The sequence below is a fragment of the Aulonocara stuartgranti genome (genome assembly GCF_965226115.1).
Source record: "Aulonocara stuartgranti genome assembly, chromosome: 12".
Lineage (NCBI taxonomy): Eukaryota > Metazoa > Chordata > Actinopteri > Cichliformes > Cichlidae > Aulonocara > Aulonocara stuartgranti.
Genome location: NC_138948.1, coordinates 18,462,605 through 18,480,961, shown reverse-complemented (window position 1 = coordinate 18,480,961; position 18,357 = coordinate 18,462,605). Strand labels below are relative to the sequence as shown.

The window sequence follows — 18,357 nt, the reverse complement described above, 5'->3', positions numbered from 1 at the left end:
TAGCAGACTACAGACGCCCGGCACACTGCTGCCACCTAGCGCCCATTTGCTGTAGCGTAAATTCTTAGGTCTATACATTCTCTACATTCATGGTCATATAAACCAACCCTTTTTTCGTTCTTAAATCTCTCCATCTATCCCTTATCTTCTGCTCATCCAATTTAGAGGCCCCCTTGAACCCTTCCCAGCTGCCATAGGGCGGGAGGCAGGGCGGTCTGTAAAATACATTTATGGATGGAAATTCCATCTATAAATTAATTCTAATATTTCTTTGCAAGCTTCAGATCATCATCCTGTTCATGTGCTAGAAAAAAACAACACATTAAGTTTTTAAATCTTTTACAGAAAATTATATATTATATATATAAAATTCAGCAGTATCACGACAGGGGGTTATCAGTTTAATTGAACTAACTGATTACCTGAGAAGCTGCTGCTGTAGATTTCACAATATAAGCAGTTACAGTCTTGAATCATTTTAAAATTGTGTTATTTATTGCATAACAGATAAGATTAGATGATGCATGTTTTATTTTTCATCATACTTTGAGTTAAATAGTTAATGTTTCAATGATTTTCAAAATCATTACATTCTGCTTTTTTTGCACACTGTCCCATTTTTTCTGGAAAAATTGATCCCCATTAAGGTAGTTTAATAACAAGAAAAAAATAAATACAATAAAAACACAATGATAATAATAACAACAATTATAAAAATTCACATATAAAGTTATAATGAAACACAATGATTATTTTTGTTTAAAAATAACAGTAATTTAGAAAATATAACTAAAAACAAACTGTGTATTGGTCAGCTGTTTGTATCAGCTTCAAAATAGAGATGTTCCTGAGGAGTCACCATGCCAGACATTTACTGATTGTATGCACGTCTGCAGAACACCATGTTTTCTATATTATTACAAGATCAGAGAGTCAGATGGAAGACGAGCAAAGCTCCTTAAATTGTCCCTGAAGCATTAAAGGTTATATCTTGGGTTTGGCTTTCGGCTTGGCTTTGAGTGAAGCGCGCCTGTATTTCTCAGTCTGGTAGACGTCTGACTTGATGGCTTCGCCGGAGTCATTGAGCGTCACGTACACATCCCCGTTGACCTCAGTGACCTTATGAACCCGCTGTTTGACACCCTTGGAGCGCCAGTAAGTCCTCAGCGGTTTGGCTGTAGGGTCGTCCACAGCTTGGTAAAGCGATTCCCCCTCTGCGAGGGTGATCTTGTACTTGTGCCAAGGACACACGATGCACAGCCGTCCATTGAACTCCTAAAGGTAACACAGATCAAAAGATTTTTTAGATATTACAGAAAAGGTTGAGTGTCAGACTTATGCACAGCTGTTTACAGTAAACGAGTCAAAAGGTGACTGATTTTCTTAATATACACCAGTAATCAGAATAAACAGCAGAAAACTCACCTCAATGTCTCCATACTGTAAAGCACCACCTGAATCTGTCCGTGAAAAAAAACGTGGCATTATGGACATCAACGACGAGCCGTAGAAGAACATATACTCTGCAATGTACTATGGATTATCTCAGCAGAAGCAGTACTTACGGTAGCAGTGCACGTCCATTGCATAAAGCTGCCCCTGGTGATGCACGACCAGCACATCTCTGCATCCGTTCACCAGCTTTGTCACACGGCCAGCTTTGACAATGTCCTCCTTCTTTCCAATGAAGTGGGAGGTAGACAAGTTTGAGGAGGAGGAAGAGGCAGAAGAAGTCTGAGACATCTCGTCCTCAGAGGACATGTTGATCTCTTCTTATAGCTGATATTCTGAATAAAATGAAAAAGATTACGCTTATGAAAAGAACAAAAAGATCACTTTAATTTCTTATTTTATGTGGATTGCTTATTACACTCCAGTTACAAAACACACAAAAAAACAGTGTTTGTCTGTCTCTTTTTATAACTACACATAGAACCCCTCGGATGTCTACATACAAGTAAAGTCACTTAATTGTCTACCTACTACTTTCTTCAGAGTAGTATGAATTATCCAAAGGAAAAGCTGTAAAACCTATGAAAATACAGTTAAAAGTCCTCTGGCCACCGGGCCTCAGGGCCCCACCCCCGGAAGGGGCACAGCTGAGCCACAGGCACCAGGCCCCGCCAATCGGCTACCAGGAGTGAGCCGGTACATACATGAGCGCCCAGCCCCAGACACCAAGAACCACCAATACACCAACGTCTGAGGGCATCAGCCACTGGCAGGGAGTGTGGTGAGGGGAGATAAGTCTCCATACCTCGGAGAGCCTGAGATGTTCCCAGAGAGGTGGAGTCTAAGACCCAAGCTGACATATAGACACAGACGAACAGGCGCATGCAGACACAACCATGCATTCCCACCCCCATATACACAAACAAATACTCAGCACTCACCTGACGTGGAGACAGACACAAATAGACACTGTACACACATTCACACTCTCCAAACATACTCTATATCCCAGGTCTGGGTACCCCTGCCCCAGAGGGGCAAACCATACACAGACCCAGGAGATGTAACCCTTCTCTCAGGGGTGGAGGAAAGCAGACCGCCTCCTTATCTGCAGTAGCAGGGAGGCCCCGCATTCCAGACCCCAATCCGACGGCCAGCACCTCCTCCCAAATCAAAATAATAAGTGTAAATCTGGTTTCATGTTGCCCACAGACAATTTCAATATAACTGCCATGAAGAGTTTTTGGTTATTCTGGTATATTTGAGATATAGACTGATGTCATTGCTGAAGTCACTTGGATGAACACTGTAAACAACCTAATGTTCTTTTTGTACAGTTATAGTTAGACATCTTCTTTTCACCAACCTGCACATTTACTGAAAAATATTTTTTATATATACCTAGATGATGATGATGATGATGATGATGATGATGATAATAATAATAATAATAATAATAATAATAATAATAATAATAATAATAATAAGAAGAAGAAGAAGAAGAAGAAGAAGAAGAAGAAGAAACTGTTTTCCTTTCCAAAGTTCATATACTAACTTAAAAACAAACAAACATTGTAAATCCTTTCGTAAGCGATAATCTGTCACTTTGACTGGCTTTGTACAGATTATGTAAAAAGTCTGAATTTTGTCCAGGGATACTCTCCTGTCACCTGTTTTCATCTATCAAACCTGACGGAGGAAACCAGCGTTGTGTGACTAAAACACACAGAAATATGCTAGCTAATAAGGTTCACATTTACACATATGAAACACATAACGAGTAACGCGTTCTATTCTATTCTATTCAGCTCTATTTCTCTACGCCAACTCCATAAAGCGTTTAATTACCTTTTCTGTAATTTCACCGTGAAGTCAATGAGCGGCTGTCATGCTCGGTCTCTTTCGTTGCTGCTGAAGAGCGCTTCGATCACGTGTCAGCACGTTATCTTTCTAAAACAGGCCTCCTGAGAAAACTGGACATGTGTGAAATTACAAAACGTAAACTAAACGTCGAAGTTTCAAGAAATGTACGAGTGTTTGAGGTTTGAACAGGAAGCGCCAATGTTGTGTGTTACATCGAAATACGTCCCAGGTGAAACTATACAGAATGCAACAAAAGAAAAAAGAAAAAAAACTTTCAGAGAACATTTCACTTCGTGGCAAATCTGTCCGAAGTAGTTCACTGTTGCGTAATTAGTGTGTATATTTGCGTGGTGAGATATTTTCTTTATTCATGCGAGGTAGACAAAACAAAATAGGGGAATAACAGAAAATTAAAAAAAAATGTGGAAAATGATACAGCAGTGCAGTCTGCACACACTGAAATAGCACAACAAGTGCATATTGAATTGAGAAAAAAAAAGCTTCACACAAAAAGGAGCAATAATTATGTTAATAAGGACAAATACAATAAAAAGCAAGTACCAAGATGAAGAAGTCTATTATCACCCATTTGTGTATGTCTTGAGCATTTCTTTATATTTTGATTCCAAGGAGCCAGACTTTATTGTGATTTTTAAGTGCTCTTAGGCAGTCGTTCGGCCGGTCTTCAGGAGATTCTTTTTTCTTTTCTTTTTTTTAAGGAAATTTGCTCCTTTTTTACTCATTTCCAGTCCAGTCTTTGCACTGGACCGTTTTCAGAGGAATTTCATTTTGTTTGTTAATCTACTTAACACTGACTTATAAATCACTCATAAATGCATCTAACGAAAGTGTTTTCTCTACACAGACAACTTAACAATGAACCTATGTTAAACTGTATGTTTAGGCACTTTGTTACTAGCAGCTTGTTGGAAAGCATATAAACTTTCCCATTTCTTTAGTTTAATATACAAAATAAATAAATAAAAATAAATGCCAAAGGTAAGATACCAGCAAGGTGATTCCCAAAGAGCTTTTTTCTTTTTTTTTTACATATTCTTTGCTAAATATAACGAAATGAGGATTGCATCACGGGTTTTGCACTGACCTGTATATTTAATTTATAGACAGTGCAACTTTAAACCACTATCTTTCTACTTGCAATTATCTCTAAAAGCAACCATGAAGACGCTTACAATCGTATTGGAGTGTATCAGAGTGTAAACATTTTGTCTGCCTATACGGGTGTCAAACTCATTTAAGTTAATGGGCCACATATATCCCATTTTGATCTAAACTGGACTATGCTAGAAAAACTATAATGTATAAACTAGCAAAGAATAATAACCTTGAGAGAACCATGCAAAATAAATCCAATTTTAATACATGTAAGTCTTTACATTCATTACATTCATTACATTAAATGCATCGATGACACATGACAGATCATATTGGATGAAGAAATAAGGATATTTCAGGATAAAAACTTGTATCCTGAGTAAGTGCAACAGGATTTTATGCATTTATGCTTTAAAATGTTTACTTTCCATTCATTTTTACTTCTCTGTAGCAACACTGGCCTGCATTAGCCGCACATTTTTATTACTTATAGACCTCATTGTAATCTGACCAATGAGCATATAATAAATAATTTATACAGTCATTGTCCTCGAACAGCTATCCAGTGGGCTGAATTGGACGCTCTGATCCCTGGACTGCATCCCCCGGAACTGTGCGGCAGATATATTTGTGTCATTGTCTTTGAGTATATATGTATACAAGATTTATCTAGACTGAGTAAAACAAGCCCCCCCCCCCCCCCCCCCCCCCAAAAAAAGAAAACAACAACAAAAAAACAAAAAAACAAAACAGTTTGAAAACTCTATATTATATAAACGCAGAAAATATACTGTAGCTCGTAGTACTGCCATCTCTCAGTATGCTGTAATGGCTGTAAGAAGGCTTTCTGTCTTAGTGGGTTTGTTGGTGGGCATTAAGCCGTCCTAAGGATTATCATCCCTCTGTCATGCTGAACCGACCGGCTGTCCTTCGGAAATATGTTAACATTAACATTTCCTCTTTTCCGTGAGGACGAGCAGCGGGAAAACAAAGCGCTCTTCTTCCTCAACCGTTTCCGTCGTCATGGAGACCCTCTCTGTGTACGGAAATAGTGGTCCTGCTGAAGCTAGCAACTTTGTGAAAAATCAAATTATCTATTCAGTTGGCTCTGCGTTTGCGGCTATCTGTTGCTCTTTGCGTGGTCTGGACTTGATCTGGTAAGCTTTGTAGTGATTTTCGCATTTTAGAAAAAGAAAACTTATTTGTGTCAAAATTAGCATAATCACTTCTTAAACTAAACCAAGCACAAGCATGTAAGTGGGATCCATTCAGGGGCGAATCCAGGATTTTTAAACCGTGGTGGCACAGGCAGTAACAACCAGACAGGGGAGTCCAGGAAAATTCTAAAAGATGATATCTACCAGCTATAACTAGAATCATAATTACATAATTAATATGTAATGTCAATGTCTGTTTTGTTATGTAGAGAACCATGGGATTTAAAAATTTCCAAGTTTGTTTCTGAATCTATACACAGTTGTAATTGACTTCAGGTCAGCAGGCAGGTTGTTCCACAGAATTGAAAGTTTCCTCAACAGATTTAGATTCAGTTCTGGATAATAGACCCGAACCACTGAGAGCTTGACTAATAAAAATATTTTAAAGGCAATTCTGTGTTAAACTGTCCTTACATATGTAATACGTAAGGACAGTTTAGAGAGTCCTTACGTATGTTATACGTAAGGACTCTCGCTTCTGCATTCTGAATTAGTTGAAGTCATCCGACTGGGATAATCCTTCAAATAGAACATTACCATAGAATAACCTGGTTTATATTAATGCATGACACATTTTTCTCAGATTCAGTTTCAAATAAAATATATTAAAAATTAGAAAATGCTTAAATTACACAAAATTTTAATAGGTAGAAAGCTGTTTAGTGACATTATTAATATGATTGCCAAAAGTAAGATTACTGTCCAAAATGATTCCAAGGTTCCTGACTTGCTCGCAGTGTTTCAGAGGACAGATGATGAATATGAACAAATCTTCTGTCTCTGATTTGTTTAAGTAATTTCTATTTAGTGTAATGTATAATGGTATACCGATTTATTTTTAGGTTTAAATTTTTATTATAATAATAACCTATGACTGCAAAATAAATACTAGCTGAAGCTGAAGCAGTACAAAGAGCAATAAGTGCCTCCAATACAGTGGTAATAGAAAGCAACATAGCATAAGTGCTTCAGTCTAGAACTTGAGTAGCTCTACTTACTTTCCAGCACTGGTCCCATCCATGCTGTCATGACCAGCTGTGACCCAAAACAGGCAGGCTTCACGTTCATTCATTTTGTTGATAAAGACTGAGGTGTTTGATATTTGAACTTAACTGGATTCTTACTTGAATCCAGGCAAACAGGCAGGCAGTTTAGTATTTCGGTGAGTAAGTCCACAGTTTCTTTTTGCAGGAACAGACCAGCTCAGAATATCAGGTAACTACTATCCACAGGGAGAGAGCTCTTCAGCTGACAAACGGATCTACTTAGAGAAACAGGTGACTTTAGCGCAGGCAACGTACTCAGAAAACATCAAAAAGCCTTATTACCACAACCATAGATAACAATCTGGCAGAGAACAGTAGCTCGAGTTTGTTCTTAAGTGCTGATAAGTAATGATTAGATTAGAAATTAGTGCACTGGCTGAAGAGCAGAAAACCAGGTGGCTCTGCTAGGGAGTGGTACATGCCCACCTCAACCTGTGGGAAAAAGAAAGTCACGGCAAAAGAGAAAGAGAGTAAAACGGGGGGAAAACCCTTAACAGCTGTAAAACAATGACACGTGATCAGTCCAGAAGCACTGGATGTTTTCACAGTGACAGTACAGATGACAGTGACACACAGATACACAGTGACAGATCTGCCCAATGGCAGATCAGTCACATTTCAGGTGATAGGAATTGGGATTTCCTCAGCATTTACTTTATGCTCTGCAGACATGAATATACATGAAACCCCATTCAGTAAGTTATATAGCACAATTTGAAGTTTTGCAGTTACTAAGGCAGGGCATGAAATCCCAGTATGGACTCACCAAAGTGACTGTGGCTTATGTATGAAGGAGAAGAGGCTGTCTCTCATGCCTTACTGCAGAGCTGTTGCAGCAACTGGTCAGTCCTGTGTAGAAGCCGGCAGCTGTTTACATGTGTTTGCTATATTTATCGTATTTGCTACTGTACAGAAATGTGTGACGACTGCAGCACACTCCCCTTTCTCCTTGCTGGCCTAGTGTCAGATTTCGACCTGCTACCAGTATCCTCTGCTTTGCTTACCAACAACAGAGCAGTGTGGTAGTAATGACACAATGACCGGCTATTGGCTGTAAGACGAAAATACTGAGGGATGTCTCTGCCACTTCCAGGGCAGGTGGAGCGAAGTAAAGGAAAAAGGGAAAGAAGAGGAAGAGAAGGAAATGACACTTTGTCTGTATGAGTGTCTGAGAGCGGTCGGGCTACAGCATCACTATGCCAGGTAAGAGCAACCACAAGCCATTCAAATTGGCACTATTCTGCTATAAAACAATTTGCCTCCCCCTTTCCTGTGCTTCAGGTTTACCTCAGTGGGTGTTTGTCGTACAGCCCACATCTCAGTGCTCACCATGGAGGACTACCCCCTGCTGGGGATACACACAATGGAGGACAGGACTCGGTTATTTCAACTTGTCCAATTTGTCAAAACTCTTGATCTGGAGGGCCTTGGATATGATGATGATGATGATTATCACTATAGTGGTGGTGGACGCGTCGAAGGCAGCACTATAGTGGATAGCAGCTTTTATCATGATAGTGACAGCATTTTTGATGATGAAGATGGTAATGGAGCTGCTGTCAATAATATAATTGCCAGCACTTTTGCCAGACCATCACATGTTCGCAGGCGACTTGATTTCAGTAATGAGACCAGTGATCATCATCAGCGGTTGTCTCATCCTGTTGTTCACGTTAACATGAGGTATGCCAGATATGAGGAGTCCATTAGGAAAAAAGGATCTGCTACCTCTGTGCAACATCAATATAGGCCAAAACCCAAGCCTGCAAATGTGACATCAAACACATTTAATCACAAACCTTTGGGTCACAAAGACAGAAAAAGAACCACAAGGAAGAAAACTCTTTATACAGAAATGGACACTGATGGATGCATGTGTAAGCCAACACCTGTTTATGAAGCAAAGAGAACAGCTGGATATAACTATGGACTACCAATGAGTACTCCTCCTGCTCAGTGCAAACAGTGAGTGTGGTCTATACTGTCCTCTACTTAGACTGAATGTCATTGATGACAGCAGGATACATAAATGACAGTTAGAAAAAAGCAAATGTAAACACACTGATGAGACAACATTTTTGATGACTGTCGTTGTCTTTATGACAGTGTCTCTTTATAATATTGAGTTTTTCTACTGTGATTGAAATTCTAACTCTAATTTGAGAGCCAGGCAAGCAGAAGAGCAGCGGATTAAGGTGTGTGTGAGGAAAAGACCACTGACATGCACCGAGAGCCGACAAAGAGAGGCAGATGTTGTGACAACTCCAGGTGGAGAGTGTGTGATTGTCCATGAAGTCAAGGAAGCCGTGGATCTCTCACAATACATACTGCAGGTGAATGTGCAGAGAGGAGACAGTGTACTCTAACCAATGTCACAGTATTTGAATTACTACTTTAAGGCCTTTTCAAACCTTTCCTGTTGCTTTTTTTTTGTCCACACAGCACAAGTTCTACTTTGACCAAGTTTTTGGGGAGAAAAGCTCCAACGAAGAGGTTTATCACCAAACAGCATATCCTCTGGTGCAGCACATGCTCAAAGGGTAGGGTTGCATTCATGGACATCTTGCTAGAGTTGTACTAACTTGATTGAGTGTGCAGTAAACAGTATATCATTACACCAAAAAAAGCAGTCCCAATGCTTTAGTTAAATGGACTTTGTGCAACTTTAATTTAACAAATTTTAAAGTATAATAAACTAAATAATAAAAATTGTTAAATGAAAGGTTGTTAAATGAAATAAACATGCACAACAGTACATCTCAGTATGGGCAGAAAGTACAAAAATGCCCAATTTAAAAAAGTGAATTAGGTTAAAGGTATTCATTTGCACCACATTAAGGACATTGTTTGTATCAGTGTATCCTAATCGTCTATACTTCTTTGTGTGTGTGAGCACAGAGGCAAAGTCACCTGCTTTGCATACGGTCAAACAGGTGCAGGGAAGACTCACACCATGCTGGGTTCACCTGCCATTCCAGGACTATATGCTCTGGCAGTTCAGGACATCTTTGCTCACCTGTCAGCCACACACTCATACCAGCTGGTGTTTGTCAGCTTCTTCGAGATCTACTGTGGTCAGCTGTATGACCTCCTGGACCACAGAAAAAGGTCTGTGTTTAAGTTTTGGGGGGGGGGGGTTGTGTTAAAAGTGCATGCAGATTTTTGAGCTGGACGCTGCACTGGGGGAATTCATATAATCTCTATCTCACTGGGGTCATTTAGGTCTCAATTTTATGATAACATTATCATAAAATTGAGATGCCTGGATCTAGGATGTCCTCACTTCTTTATTTAGTATTTTGCTCAAAGCCTCAAAGTTTTTCTTCTGTATTTGTATCTCTTAATCTTTCTCTTTCTTTCTTCTGCAGGTTATTTGCTAGGGAGGATGGACAGAAAGTGGTTCACATTTCAGGGCTGCGAGATGTCAGAGTGGACTCAGTCAGCTCTCTGCTGGAGGTTTGCCTGATTTTCTTTACAATAAGTTATATTATTTAAAAAAATCAGTGACATATTAGTGTTTCTGGCTTATGATCCATCACAATTCACTGGTTACTTTAGTGTGTGAACTACAGAAAGAAAAGTGGTTCATTTTAATGTGTGTGGCTGTATTTCAAAAACAATGAGAAATAAAATTTACTGATAGGTCAAGCAGGGCCGCAGGACAAATTCATCTACTTCAACACCAAATAAAGTGTTTGAGGTTTGGAGCGTTATGACTCAGGTCAGTAGTAAAGCATAAGTATATGTGAGTGTATCAACAAATTATAGCATTGACCAGATTACTGAAAATAGTATGTAATGCTAATGTGAAGGCCCCAACAATGATCATGACCAATAACATAATAAAATTATTTCTTCATCACTTTGTGCATGCAAATCAACATAGATAATCTCACAGTAATGACTCTGTTAAATGCTTTGAAGTTAATATTGTTCAGTCCATCAGGAATGATAATTTGGTGAAATTGTATGCAGTGTGTATGATGATTATGCTTTGAAAATGGAAAAGGGTCCTTAAAATGCAGAATATGACCTCAACTTTGAATACAATTTGGGTGAAGATCTGTTAGGTCATTATTTTTTGTAAGTTTGACTCAATCTGACCAATACTGTGGGAGGCGAAGCAATTCCTGTGAATTCTGGACAGACAGACAATGGCGTGACCTCATTGCTTCTTGGGAACAGATGAGCTAATGCACAGAAAGATTCCAAGATCTTTTCTCCCTGGAAATAATAAGAAACAGGTCCCCAGCTATAACTGAACTGAGTGTAGCAGTTGTTCTTGCACTTCACTTTTATATTATGGTCTCACAGGTGTACCAGTGTTATCTTAGGTCGGGGTGAGTCACAATATCAATATGATTTGATACTGAAATTTTTATTAAAATATGTAAACACTCTAAACAGACTCCCCCAGCAGTTTGACTTACCAGAGTCATTTTGATAGTGTTGCTGTCTCATGGACTTTTTTTTTTCTGTGATCCCCACCTCTGTCTTTAATAACCTTAAATACATGAAACATTACCTAACAGTAAGTATGATTTCTGCAATCTCCTCAACCTAGTAAGAGTAGTTTCCATCTCTCCCCTCTTACTCAGGTGATTTCTCAGGGTACAGCCGAGCGGACACAGGGGATGAGTGGCGTGAATCCACTCTCTTCTCGATCCCATGCCTTGCTTCAGATTCAGCTTAGAGATTCAAACCAGCAGATAGCTGGCAGGTGAGTGACAGGTAACGCACTTCATGATGTTACTTTTTTCTTTCTCTGAAACCATACTTTAATTATTGATTATTGATTAGTAGATCAAACAAGACAACAGTGTCGGTGTAAAATGACTGTAAAATGTGTGTGTATGTGTCTGCGTAGAATGTGGTTTGTGGATCTGGCAGGAAGCGAAAGAGCATCCGATGCCAAAGAACCTGACAGGCAGAGCCGCATGGAGGGAGCTGAGATCAACCAGAGTCTGTTGGCTGTAAGCTATACAGATACGTGCTCTCACACTAAGAGGCCCAACATAAAGTCAAGGATGTTCATTGACATTGTTGATTTTTATTTCCCTCAGCTTAAAGAATGTATCCGGTCACTTGATCAGGAACAATCGCACACACCTTTTAGGCAGAGCAAACTGACTCAGGTAGTAAAAGCTGACGGAAATAGTGACACGAGTATGCATCATATGGCTGATTTTCTGGTTTCTCCACTGATCCTCTATGTTTTGATACTGAATTCTTTTTCTAGGTTTTGAAAGATTCATTTGTCGGTGACTCAATGACATGCATGATTGCCAACATTTCACCTGGTCACACAGCAACGGAGCACACACTTAATACACTGAGATATGCAGACCGGTAAGTGTGCACATGTCCAGGTATAATGAGGGGAATTTAATATACTGTATTAGTTTCTTAAAATATTTATTGATATCTTTATTGTGTAAAGCCATGCCGGGTTTCAGTCCTCTGATTTTATATTGTATGAAAGGGAAAATTCTATTAAATTCAGTCTTTACAATCAAGGTTTCTTTAATATTTTCAGGGTAAAAGAGTTGAAAAGACAAGGAGGGCTGAGAGGAAGAAGAAGAAACAGAGGCAAGACAGCAGCCTCACCCAATCAAAACCTGTTCAGCAGCACCACTGGTAGCACTGTTAGCAGTAGAGGGAAAAGTCCTCCAAAGAAGCCAAAGTTAACAAGACAAAGCGATTCTTTCGGTCCCACAACTCCTACCACAAGGTCACCTGTGAGGAGTGCATTTCTCTGCTCCACACCCAAGAACACCAAATGTGGAGAGGAAGCAAATGCGAGACGGAGGGGAGAGATCAGACTTGAACATATTTCTCCAGTTAGAGGTTGGCTGAGAATAGGTGACAAAAGGCATCGGAGAAATGAAGCAGATGAATTAGGAGGGGGGAGAACAGGAAATGACAGTTTAAAAACTATGGAGAGACAGTCTGTTAGTCAGCAAAGCCCCAGGGCAGTGCTGGAGTCGGGACACCAGCAAAGCCCCAGGGCAGTGCTGGTGTCGGGACAACCAAAAGACAAGCGTGTATGGAAGGTGCAAAAGGAGGGAGAAGCTCATGAGAATAATTCATTTTTTACTGAAAGTAAATCTGACTCCTGTTTCAGAGAAGAAGAACATGAGCAACATGCTATGAAAGGTGGAATAAAAAAAGGTGGAGAGAATGGAGATGCAAATAGTAAAGGGGAAGGGATAATACAAAGGGGGTTACCAAAGGCCAATGAAAGGGATAAGGAAAGAGAGAGGCATCTGAGATGGTATCACAAGCAGCTGCAGCAGTTTATGCCCTCTTCTGCTTCTTTATCCAGCCAACTCTCCTCACCCTCTATATATCCATCTCCCTCTTCCTCTACTCAGCCTTCTGTCTCTCACCTCTCCATTTCTTCCCGTGCGAATCATGGTTTGGAACTGGTTTTAGATGGATGCACAACCAGATCTGAAGATAGAGTTAATGGTAACAGAGGACAGGTGTTTTCTCCCAGCGCTGAGATTCTGTTACAAACTGAAACCTCTTCGATCTCTAATAACATTAGTGAAGAGGATGCTAATGGAGACACTGGTGGTGTTGGGGAAAACTCGAGGGCATCTTTGGAAGGAACATGGACAGGATTTGAACAAGAAATGAGTAGAAACGAGAAGAGGAGGTCACTTGAGGCAGCAAGTGAAGAAAGGCAAAGAAGGAAAGAGAGGAGGCCAGCTGGAGTGGAGAGGGGAGAAGGGAGGTGGGTGTGGATGTCAAATGGGACAGCAGGTGCTGTCTGCTTTGACACAAGTGAGACACAATTGTGTCACAGCTCTGATTCACAAGACAGACTGGAAGTGGGTGTGGCAGGACTGAATACCTCAGATGACCCAGCTGATGGAGTGTGGAATGCTGGGAAGGGGGGAGCAGCTCAAAAAGGGTGTTTATTGTCTGCTCACATGAACAATGAGGGCAACAGCCTCATTAGCTACCCCCCTGCAGAGCAGCCCCTCTCCCCGGACTGTGAACATACCAGCACACTCCTGACCCCAGTTATGCTTAGTGCTGCCTCTTTTGAATCAAAGTGTACGAGAGTCATCCCAGAGGCAGTACAATCAAACACACAGAGAGAGAAAGAACTATGGTTTCTTGCTAATCCCGGTAAATTGCCAGCTACATTACCTTCCACTACTTCCATCACACCTACTGAACCCCTTAACAAACCACCAGAAAATCCAGCTCACACTCAGCTACATAACCATTCAGAAGTCAAAAAGTTGGTTTTACCTCAAAATGAGACTCAGGTGGATTCTTTTAGCTCCATCATGGAGCCCCTCAGCATCTCCCAGCTTCAAGTGGATCAACAGGCTGCTACAATCTCTTTCCTGCGAGGGGACAACAAAAACACCTTGCTCAGTCCTCTTAATGACAATAGAGAATACAACAAGTGGGAAGAGATGGAGGAAGTTGTAGAGGATGAGAATACGGGTTTGCAACTGTCTTTCGTGGAACTGCCACAGGCAAAGACGCACTACCCTCCCTTATCTGACACTACGACAGCTACGAATCACACAGAGGGAAAACAAGACGTACATCTCAGTAATTGTTACACAGGTATAAGTATAAATTCTGATGGTCGTGTGTGTGTGTGTGTGTGTGTGTGTGTGTGTGTGTGTGTGTGTGTGTGTGTGTGTGTGTGTGTGTGTGTGTGTGTGTGTGTTTAAACAGGTCTGTCCACAACCTTGTTTTGTTTTCCTGTGCAGGTATTCCTGAAGATATTTTGGACTCCTCACAGGATCAAGATAGCAATCAGAAGCAAACACCACCAGCTACATTCAACAAACCTCCTGCATCACCACTTAAAAAATCTACATGCACTTCTGTGCAAGGGTTACCCAGTTTACAGGATTTAAACACTAATCACCACGTTAGACCCACGATCCAGCTGTTTAAGCTGGACGACTTAGACCACGCAAAGTAGGTCCAGAATTCTCACAATTTTTGTTAGTGTAATCATCCAAAAAACATTAAAATAACACAAACATATTCTTGTGTATTTGATAATATTAGAATGATGCACAAAAAGGGGTTATTTTAATAAAACATTAATGCATATTTTTTGTACCCATTCTAACTTTAGGTGGTGTATATTCAAGGCCCACTGGGAGCAGCTAAAAGAGATGGAAGCTTTATGTCGTAAAGAGGGGAAGCTTCTGTGCCAGCAGCCTGATATGGTGAGAAATAAAGCAACAAAAGCAACTCTTTACATTTTTTTAATGTACATACTCTTTTTCTGTTAGGCATTTGGAGAATATGTCCAGCAGCTGGAGGAAATCATGGAGAAAAAGGCTTGGTGTGTACACAGCATGAGAGCTCAGCTACAGCCATATCTGAAGCCCATCACCTCAATCCACCCACAGGGAGCAGACGATCACAGATTAACTAGTTGAATTTGAGTTAATAATACTTATGTTTTTGTGCAATGTTTTCAGTGACAACAATAACTGCAGCTTGCTACATATCGTACATATATGGTCATCCTATATGCTTTGTTATGTTTAAGTAAATTGAGCTTGATGAGTTCTTGGACAGCTGTCACTTGATGTGTTTGATGTCAAAATGCATGATGCACTAAGGGTTTTACTGGTGAAACGTACAATCATATGTTTTTCTTTCATGGTGACAGTAATATATATGGAATTCTGATTCTGCCACTAAAGATAGTTCTTTCTATCTATTTTTTCTTAGCCTCTGTCCATGAAAACTGCTGATTTTGTAATTTTTCATTAAAGAAAATCTTTGGTTTTAATCTTAATGCATGTTTTATTCACAGCACCACTATCTGGACAAAGCTAAATCTGTGTCTCTGGGTTGACAACTCATAGAACCACGCATTTGTTTGAGCTTGATCTCAGATTGTAATAGAAATGCTTGCTTAGCAGACTGTTTTCTAGTGTTAAATTTTTTAAGATTTCAAGATTGCTGATATCTGTTATGTTGTGATCTCTGAATTTGAAATCTTCCTCTTTAAATGTCAGTGTTTAACTTTGGGTAATGTGTGCACATTTTTCCACAGAGGGCAACTGAAAATCAATAAAATAAGGACTAAAAAAAGTATACCCAAGCACTTCTTTGTATTAAAATTATAGCACATCCTTCTACATTTTTATCCAAGCTCAATTTGACATTGAGTTTTGTGCTGAGTCTTCTGATAAATAATATGAAAGCAGCATGCATGAGGAGAACAAAAAAGTGGTGGAAGTGACGAGGTGGAAGTGGGATTACATCAGGGATTGACTCTGAGCCCCTTGTTGTTTGCAGTGTGATGGGCAGGCTGGCAAATGATGTCAGGCACGGGTTTCTGTGGACTATGATGTTTGCAGATGACGTTATGAACTGTAGTGAGAGTAGGGAGCAGCTGGAAGAAAGATGAGAGGTGGAGGTATGCTCTGCAGAAAAGAGGAATGAAAATCAGTAAAAGAAAGAAATAAAAGATAGGCAGACGGGTTAACAGTGGCGATGCAAGGAGTTGAGGTAGTGAAGATGGATGAGTTTTAATACCTGGGATCAGACATCGAAACCAATAGATGCACAAGAGAGGTGAAGAACAGAGTGCAGGTAGTGTGGAGGGGGCGGAGATGAGTGTCAGAGGTGGTTTGTGACAGAAGGATAGAAGCAAGAGTAAAAGGGAAGGTTGAGAAGTTGGTACCGGTAGTAATAGGATATACAGTTTGGAGATGGTGGCACTGACAAAAAGACAGGGCAGAGAGGAAATTGTTAAGATTTTCATCACCAAGATGGAGAAGATTATAAAGGGACAGCTCAGGTAGAGATGTTTTGGACATGTGCAGAGGAGGTATGGAAGATATTGAATATGGAGCTGCCAGCCAGAAGGAAAAAACAGACCACAGAGAAAATTCATGAACGTAATAAAGGAGGACATGGAGAAGGTAGTGTGACAGGGAAGGATACTAAGGATAGGGTGAGATGGAGGTAGACGATCTGTTTCCACATAGAAATGGTAAAAACAAACAAACAAACAAACAAACAAACAAAAAACATTAAAATTGAGTCGATGGAACTACCACCTGTTGTAAGTAGTGATGTGCGGATCGATCCTGAAATATCGATTCCTCCGATACCAATCATTTATGTTCTAGAATCGATTCTCATATTAAAATATCGATATTTTAGTACTTTGGGGTAAATTTGTAGTTTTTCATTAACAGGAACAGAGTGGAAAGAAAATATATCATTCGGATCGTCTAAATTGGAAGAAACTATTTCCTCTTATGCCTTTCATATATCTTATGCTAAATACGGCTGTATAAATGTGTCGCAGCCCCTGGCCGGTGTTGCCAACTCCTCAGTAAGGAAAATTGCTATTGGCTATGCTAAAAGTCTCTAGAAGTCAAACAACGTCATCGCCTAATTTGCATAATTGGTCATGCTAATATCATTGTAACCCACGGTGTAGGAGAGAAAAAAAGAAGAGACATAAAGTGAGTAAAAAAAACGTCCTAAATGCATTTAGAATTTATTTAGAATTACAACTTAATTTATTTTTAGCGATTATTGTTTTGTTTGTTTTTATGTCACAATTCCAACCTTATTCCTTTATCTGCGCTTGGACCGGTAAAAGTGACCCGAAATAGGCACTCTAGTGGAGTTACTTTGTGTGTGTGTGTGTGTGTGTGTGTGTGTGTGTGTGTGTGTGTGTGTGTGTGTGTGTGTGTGTGTGTGTGTGTGTTTAAGTAGTTTTAAACCTTGTGATCCACAAAACAACATAACAGTAAAAGAAGAACTGATTGCGTTACAGTCAGTGCGGGAGCAGAGGCTTCACTCATACGCGATTCATTTGCAGTTTGGACGCATAGGTGGGAACATCTCCTGCCCTGATAGCAGCTGGGGGAGGACTATCCTCTGCCCGTGAGCGCTTTGGCACGGGCAAGGTGCCCACAGCAGCACCCACTGCTTGTTGAGAAGAGCGATACACGCTTGTCATAAATAAGTCTCCAATAACACCAGAAAAAGTCACCAGATTTGTCACTAGTCGTTTTTTAGAATAAAAGTTGCTAAGGGGCTCTGAAAACTCGCTAAATATAGTGATAAAGTCACTAAGTTGGCAACACTGCACCTGGCGTGCGCACTCACAATAATGGCTGAGCGTAAACAGTCATGTGTGGACATATTTTACCTCCACAAACAGACGCGGTTTGCGATACATGTGGCAAGACAGTGAGGTGTTGTGGCAACACCACTAACCTCGTCAAACACCTCAGAGTAAATCCTATCACAGAATATGATGGGCTTATGTTGAGGCGAACTGAAGAGGAAGAGAGGACAGGGACAGGTGCGGCTAAGGCAAGACAGACGTCTCTCACAGAGTCCTTTGGTGCTGCAGGCAGGCAACATGCTCAAATAGCGCACAACTTCAGGTTTTTTATTTCTATATGATTATTCTGCATCATTAAGCAATGAGAACAAGTAGTCTGATGTCCTATAATCATTGTGAAGCTATATTATTATATTATTATTACAATTACAAAATGCAATTCTATATTGTATTATGAAAGACAATGAAACATTAAGTTTTTGTACAGAGTATCGGTATCGCATAAGGCTGAAGCGCGCTCACACACAGGAACGAGTACGTAAGGGCGTGGTGCTTGGCCATCTGACCT

The 18,357-nt window shown here is 40.1% G+C and overlaps 2 protein-coding genes across 3 annotated transcripts; one reads left to right on the top strand and one right to left on the bottom strand.

Annotated features, from left to right (window-relative positions):
* Nucleotides 1-469: 469 nt before the first annotated feature.
* LOC309719336 (Rieske domain-containing protein-like) lies at nucleotides 470-3,532 on the bottom strand. 2 transcript variants are annotated; one of them, XM_082555384.1, is made up of 4 exons: nucleotides 1,980-2,941; nucleotides 1,566-1,787; nucleotides 1,426-1,460; nucleotides 470-1,275 (listed from the first exon to the last, which is right to left on the bottom strand). In XM_082555384.1, the coding sequence occupies exons 2-4, from the start codon at nucleotides 1,759-1,761 to the stop codon at nucleotides 985-987; spliced, it is 522 nt and encodes a 173-aa protein (XP_082411510.1). In that variant the 5' UTR covers nucleotides 1,762-1,787; nucleotides 1,980-2,941; the 3' UTR covers nucleotides 470-984. The 2 variants fall into 2 exon arrangements, with proteins under 2 accessions (XP_082411510.1, XP_082411509.1); XM_082555383.1 differs by lacking the exon at nucleotides 1,980-2,941 and adding an exon at nucleotides 3,301-3,532 and having other exon boundaries at nucleotides 471-1,275.
* Nucleotides 3,533-5,230: 1,698 nt separating this feature from the next.
* Nucleotides 5,231-15,790, top strand: LOC309719360 (uncharacterized protein). The gene is made up of 15 exons (XM_082555421.1): nucleotides 5,231-5,588; nucleotides 7,788-7,897; nucleotides 7,976-8,659; nucleotides 8,859-9,027; nucleotides 9,137-9,234; nucleotides 9,593-9,802; nucleotides 10,063-10,150; nucleotides 11,293-11,414; nucleotides 11,562-11,667; nucleotides 11,758-11,829; nucleotides 11,934-12,043; nucleotides 12,231-14,287; nucleotides 14,437-14,650; nucleotides 14,814-14,907; nucleotides 14,974-15,790. The coding sequence occupies exons 2-15, from the start codon at nucleotides 7,839-7,841 to the stop codon at nucleotides 15,121-15,123; spliced, it is 4,233 nt and encodes a 1,410-aa protein (XP_082411547.1). The 5' UTR covers nucleotides 5,231-5,588; nucleotides 7,788-7,838; the 3' UTR covers nucleotides 15,124-15,790.
* The last annotated feature ends 2,567 nt before the right edge of the window (nucleotides 15,791-18,357 follow it).